Genomic DNA, 6,648 nt, shown 5'->3' with positions numbered 1-6,648 from the left:
CCACTCATTGCAATAGATCAAATGAACCGGCATGTATGCACATCCATGTTGCTACTCCTTATGATGAATTTTAATTTAATAAATTTTTTATTTTCCTATATTTCATGAGCACATAAAATACCAAAATAAATCATTTTAATCCTATTTTAAAAGAGGCAAATTTTAGGGTGTTACAGGCAACAAAACTGTCTACTCCCTCCATACTAAAAAATGAAGTCGTTTTAGTCAAGGCTTGGGTCAAACATTGAGAATATAAATCATGAATAACTTTTAAGTTGTTGAGTTTGGAAATATGAAAACCATATGTATAGATTTATCTTAAAAAAATACTTTCACAAAAATTTACATATATCACTTTTTGATAAATATCTTTATAAAAATAAGTAGTCAAAGTTATGCTTTGGAGACCGTGTCGCTGTCCAAAATGACTTTATTTTTTAGTATGGAGGGAGTATGTGTTTTGGTTTGCAAACAAACCATGTACACCCAGTGTGCATTTATTCATTCAAAAAATATTGAAAGTAATTTGGATATGATGTGAGATTTAATGATGAGACACCTTATTGGAGCTACAGATTACGTTATTTGTGCATATAAATTGCTAGCTCCAAGAGTCCATAGGCATGCATGTGTATTATTATCTCATCAGTCACAGTGTTTTAATTTAAGCATACGACAGGATATGACCTGCAACAGTTCGTAGAGAAATATACTACTACTAGCTAGTACCTGCCATAAAGTTGCTGCATTCGCATCTTCTTCCTGATTAGCTAGGAGTATATTGTTCCTGTTGCGTCATTTCTTAGTTACACTTCCTGTTTTTTAAATAGCCAAGGGTTGTTGTTCTTCATAAATTTTCTTGGGTGCGCTAGAGGGGTTTAAGGTCTAATTTGGACGGTCCCTGATGAGTGACAACAAATTAGCAACCAAGAATTCTAAACATCATTTTTTTTCTAAACAAAAGATAATTCTCGAAAAAATGTCTCAATTAGACTAAGAATCCCTTGCTATTTGAGAAAACTAAAAAGAAGGCCACTTAACCGCCATCTATCCGCAAAAGGCACAAAGGAATATTAATTGAGATTGTGAAGTACATCATATCCTTTCGATCGGGGTCAGTAGTGCAAATCTAAAAAATGCTCCTAATATACAAACAGCTCCTTGTGCATATTTATCACGTCACTATTTTTTAGCTATATATGCCCCAGGGACAGACTACCGTGTGGTGTGTGAGCATGCTGTCTAAATGCACTTTTCTTATATAACAATGGTGAGGTTTCGTTTGGCAACAAATTTGCCTCTCTTTTAACCTATAGATCTACACGGAACAACATCTATATTTTTGTGGCAATCCACTCGCACCAATAGACTAATAAAGTATCATTGTTGAAGTTGATTTGCGATTCACGCCAAATAAGCCCCCTAATAGCGTGATTAAAGTGGACACACTACTATGTGAGATCCAATTTGTATCTCTCTTTAGCTACAAAGCAAGATACAAACTACGACAATATCACTCTAGACAATATGCATTGTATAGGTCATGTTCTCGTTTATCTACATCCAACATGGATCAACAAATGTTGTCTATATATGACGCACATTCCCTAATTTGGAAAATTCGAGTGATATGTGTTGCACCTAGCGGTGCAATGCAATGGGATGTGAACAATGGCAAAAGACACATTTTCTACAGCAATAATAAGTGCACATATATAGTCTGACAAAAACAATAGTCACATGTGAACTGAACAAAACTGAACTAGTTAGATTCCTCATGCTGGAATCAGATCACCCAAGTATTTGCTTCCCGTGGATGCTCACATTTTACTCGATTTATTCTAAGAATAAATTAAATAGCACAAATTCTTTCAGCGATAATCCACATGTTCATCGATGATGAAACACCTATTGTCAATTTCAGGATCTAGTGGCTTAACTTGTCTCACAAATGTTGTTCTCCTATGGATAAGATGTGAGCGTGTTCCACTCAAAAGGATAGGGGTGCTTGGTGAATGAATGTTAACATTTGTGTCTATACTCTGTAAAAGAAAATAGTCACAAAATTAATGTCCAACGAAAAAAAAAATCTTCATTTTAGAGGGGCCCACATCACTCGCTAATCCTAAGAAACCCAAAGAAAAGGATATTCCAATCAAAGGGAAAAAAGGGGAGGCACCAACCTTTAAACCTCCTTGCTTCCCTCCTTCCTCCGTTCTCCTTTCCATTCTCCTTCCTCGCGCCACCATGGTCTACACAACCCCCTCTCCCTCTTCTCCTCCTCTAGCCTCTCTCCCAACCCAATGTCTCCACCTCCACCCCGCCGCCACCTCCTAAGCCTCCTCGCTCTCGTCGCCCTCTTCCCACCGTTCCTCCTCGCCTCCTCCTCCTCCTTCCCGCTCTCCACCATCGCCATCGCCGCCGTCAGCACCGCCAACGCTACCACCTCCCCGCACAACCTCGCATGCGCGCTCGTCCCCTGCGGGAACGAGACGGACTACCAGATCTCCTGCGCCAGCGTCTCCAACCGCTCCGCCGAGCCCCGCAACTACTCTTACGGCGGCGCCGGCGGTGGCAGCACGCCGTTCTCCGCCGTCGTCTCCGGAGATGGGTACCTCTGCTGTGCCGGACCGACTGTTTCCCCTCCGATGGCCTTGCGGTGGTGGGACCTGAAAGACAGCAAGGAGCCGTCCAAGCGGGTGTACTGGGGCAAGGCGCTGTCCGCGGTGTCCGGCGGCGGAGAGTACGTGTGCGGGCTCGTGGACGAGAGGATACAGTGCTGGAGGTGGTCGTCCGGCACGTTCCCGAAGAGCCTGCGGTTCTCGGCCGTTGCTGTGGGCGGCGGGTTCGTGTGCGGGCTGGCGAAGGGCTCCGGCGAGGTGAAGTGTCTCGGCGGCCGGAAAGCAGTGAGGCGGGAGCCGAAGGGGAGCCACGCCATGCTCGCCGCGGGAGAGCGGCACGCGTGCGCGGTGAAGGCGGATAGCGGCGAGGTGGTGTGCTGGGGTGAGGCCGCGGCGGTGGCGGCCGCGTCGCCGTCGCCGACGGTAGTGGGGCGCTCGGTGTCGTCGCTGGCGGTGGGCGACGCGATCACGTGCGTGCTGTGGGGGAACTGGACCGTCGCGTGCTGGCCGCCGGAGGAGGCGGCGCCGCCGCGGGCGGTGGCGCAGCAGCAGTTCGTCGCGCTGGAGGCCAGGGGGAAGGTGGTGTGCGGGGTGCTCATGTCCGACTACTCGCTCGTGTGCTGGGGCCCCGGCGTGTCGGCCGAAGCCGCGGGCGGGGTGAGCAGAGTGTTCGACCGCGTGCTGCCGGGCCCCTGCGCGCCGTTGACGTCGTGCACGTGCGGCGTCTGGTCGGGCTCCGCGCCTCTCTGTGGCGGCGGCGCAGGATACGCAGCCGTCTGCTACCCCTGCGGCTACAGTCCGCAGCTGATGGTGTCGACGCCTCCTACTTCGAACTCGTCGGCGAGCTCTCACACGAGGTTGAAGCGGCGGCACCTCACGATCGCGTTGGTCAGTGCCGGAATCGGCTTGGGAGTGCTTGCCGCCATCGCCGCGGTGGTGGTGGTCTACTGCCTTCGCCGGCGACGGAGCGCCATCTCTCAGGACCCCGGACGCATCCACGCCGAACCGATTGGTCCGGCGCCGCGCGTGGAGCGCCGGCTCAGCGCGCTGCTCTCCAAGGGCTCGAACACGACGGTGGAGCAGTTCCCGCTGGTGGCGCTCCGGGCCGTCACGGACGGCTTCTGTCCGTCCCACCGCATCGGCTCCGGCAGCTTCGGCGTCGTGTACCGCGCGTCCCTTCCCGACGGGCGCGAGGTCGCCATCAAGCGCGCGGAGCGCCGCGACCCCGGCGCGGCGTCCTCCTCCGTGGCAGCGCGACGCGCCAACAACCACGAGGTGGCATTCGTCTCCGAGCTGTCGCTCCTCTCCCGCGTGAACCACAAGAACCTCGTCCGCCTCCTCGGCTTCTGCGCCGACGGCGGCGAGCGCATCCTCGTGTACGAGTACATGCCCAACGGCACCCTCCACGACCACCTCCACAAGCGGCCCGCGCCGCTCTCCCCGCCGCTCGCGTCGTGGCCGGCGCGCCTCCGACTCGCGCTGGGCGCCGCGCGCGGCATCGAGTACATGCACACCTACGCCGTGCCGCCCATCATCCACCGCGACATCAAGTCCCCCAACATCCTCCTCGACGACGCCTGGACGGCCAAGGTCTCCGACTTCGGCCTCTCGCTGCTCATCAACGACCTGAGCGGCGGCGACGGATGCAATGCCGACGGCAGCGACGACGACGAGCCGTGCATGACGGCCGGCACGGTGGGGTACATGGACCCGGAGTACTACCGGCTGCAGCACCTGACGGTCAAGAGCGACGTGTACAGCTTCGGGGTGGTGCTGCTGGAGCTGCTCTCCGGGTGCAAGGTGATCCTGCGGTTCGAGGGGAGCGGCACGCCCAAGAACGTCGTGGACGTCACCGTGCCGCACATCGAGGCGGACCGCGTGCACCGGGTGCTCGACGCGCGGCTCCCGCTGCCGACGCCGGGGGAGATGGAGGCCGTCGCCTACGTCGGGTACCTGGCCTCGGACTGCGTGCGGCCATCCGGGCGCGACCGGCCCACCATGAGCGAGGTGGTTGGCGTGCTCGAGCGCGCTGTGGCGGCGTGCGAGGAGCACGACGACGGCGGTGAGGCAGTGCTGTCGCGGTCGTGCACCGATGGGTCCACCACGTGACGTGGCACGTGTGAGTCCCTGGTGGCAAGAACAGAGTTTCCTGAGGATTTTTTCTTCTTCTTAATTTTCCCACTAATTTTGTAGTTATTTTCTTTTGCAGTTGCTAGCTAGTATAGGCACATTCATTAACATTTTAAATTAAAAGAATTAAATATAGTGGAAATGATTTTTCTTCTTCTTTGTTTAACTGAAAATCTTTTAGCCTTGGATTCTCTTGAGATAGTCTCCTACACTTTTAGCTTGGACCTCTTCTTACTTTTTGTTTGGATGTTGTCAGATTCATCTCAATCCGCATTTGTTGGAGTGGATTGGAGTGGAATTTAGAGTTAGTTTCACTTCAATCCACTCCAACACATGTGGATTTATACCAATCTGACTATATCCAAACAAGACCTTAACATGTTTACTTTAAGTAATGTGAGTTCTCACTCATAATCACTTTGCGATCATAGTGCCAGAGCAATTACATGTAAATTGCAGGTATCAGGAAGAAAAAATAATGAAATGACAAAAATGTTCTATAACACTCATATGTTCTATAACACTCATACATGCAAATTCATTGAAGTATAATACATACAACATGGCTGTTTGGTTGCTAGCCACGCTTTGCCATACTTCATCTTAGACAAGTTTGACTAAATTGGCAAATATTTGATTGGCAACTAAACAAAGGTAAGATTATTTTGAACTCCACGTGTCATAGAATAGAGAAGTGCTGCAAGATTTCCTAAGCCACCGCAAAGCGTGGTCTCAAATTTTGTAGGCACACTTTTTATGCTTGTTATCACACCTAGCTATGGTTAGTTGTGGCAAATCATGGCCGAGAACCAAACATTCCTTAATCTCTATTGTCTACTAATTAGGGCATTTGACGTTGGACAGCAAAACATCCATTTGATCACACTTATAATGAACAGTCCCGTCCGAAAGAAAGATAAAAGTTTGTAATAGTACAACCAACAAAGGCAATTTCAATGAAAAAGGTACCAACATTTTGACACTTCTCTCCCGTGGTAGGGCAATGCATCATAGGGCATTGCATCCTTTGCATTACAGGGGCATTGCTAAATGCTAATTGTGGACTAAAAGCAGCACTCGATTTTGTGTTGAAGAAGACATGCATCCAGCCTAGCATTTTATACCGATTGTAGGAAGTTTGTAGCAACATTTTATCTGAACCACCACCGACTAATTCCGGCTGCCATCTCTGTCACATATCATGGTACATCTGATTAAGCTAGCAATTAATTAGTTTATTGATAGCATTCCTGGCACCTCCGTGCCACTACTACGCCTATCGTTGCTCGATCCCAATCTGCAGCGATTTCTAGCTACTCGTAGTAGCCTAGTACCAGTTGGTGCGAAGTGGTTGCCGCCGCTCGGACGTTCATCCTCCACGCAACTCGCGCAATTCCCTGGACAACAGGTCACCAGGTCAGGCAGACAGGCAAGCGCGGAGAGTGGAGTTGTACCAACCGGCCATTCTCCGCTCCGGCCATCTCGTCTCGTCTCATCACATTACCCCATCAATCATCAAACTCCAATCGTTTTAGGCCGCGAAGCACCACGCCAGCCAGCGCAAAATCTCAGTCGCCTCGTGGTGCCGCCACGCACATGAGCAACGCTTGTTCGGAATGCATTCATGGCTTGTCCATCGTGGAGGAGAGAGCAAGTTCTTGCCAATTGGCATTGCTCGTACGTTGGGGTTGTAGTAGAATAATGTAGATTGGTGGTGATAAGATCTCTGTGAATTGAGATGTTCGCGTTTGGTTGTCCGGAACCCGGATTTGTGGTGGTCGCCACGCACATGAATGCTTGCGTTTGGAACCCGGATTTGTGGCTTCGCCGTTCTGGCTCTGACTCCCACGACGGAGCACCGTGGGCGGAGCCCGGCCAAACACGGCCTAAATGTTTG

At 50.7% G+C, this 6,648-nt stretch overlaps 1 protein-coding gene across 1 annotated transcript; it reads left to right on the top strand.

The window, feature by feature from the left end:
- The first annotated feature begins 2,281 nt into the window (after nucleotides 1–2,281).
- Nucleotides 2,282–5,123, top strand: LOC136493049 (serine/threonine-protein kinase-like protein CCR4). Its single transcript, XM_066489080.1, has one exon. The coding sequence runs from the start codon at nucleotides 2,304–2,306 to the stop codon at nucleotides 4,728–4,730; it is 2,427 nt and encodes an 808-aa protein (XP_066345177.1). The 5' UTR covers nucleotides 2,282–2,303; the 3' UTR covers nucleotides 4,731–5,123.
- The last annotated feature ends 1,525 nt before the right edge of the window (nucleotides 5,124–6,648 follow it).

The sequence above is a fragment of the Miscanthus floridulus genome, chromosome 11, assembly GCF_019320115.1.
Source record: "Miscanthus floridulus cultivar M001 chromosome 11, ASM1932011v1, whole genome shotgun sequence".
NCBI classification, from domain to species: Eukaryota; Viridiplantae; Streptophyta; class Magnoliopsida; order Poales; family Poaceae; genus Miscanthus; species Miscanthus floridulus.
This window is presented reverse-complemented; position numbering and strand designations above follow the sequence as displayed.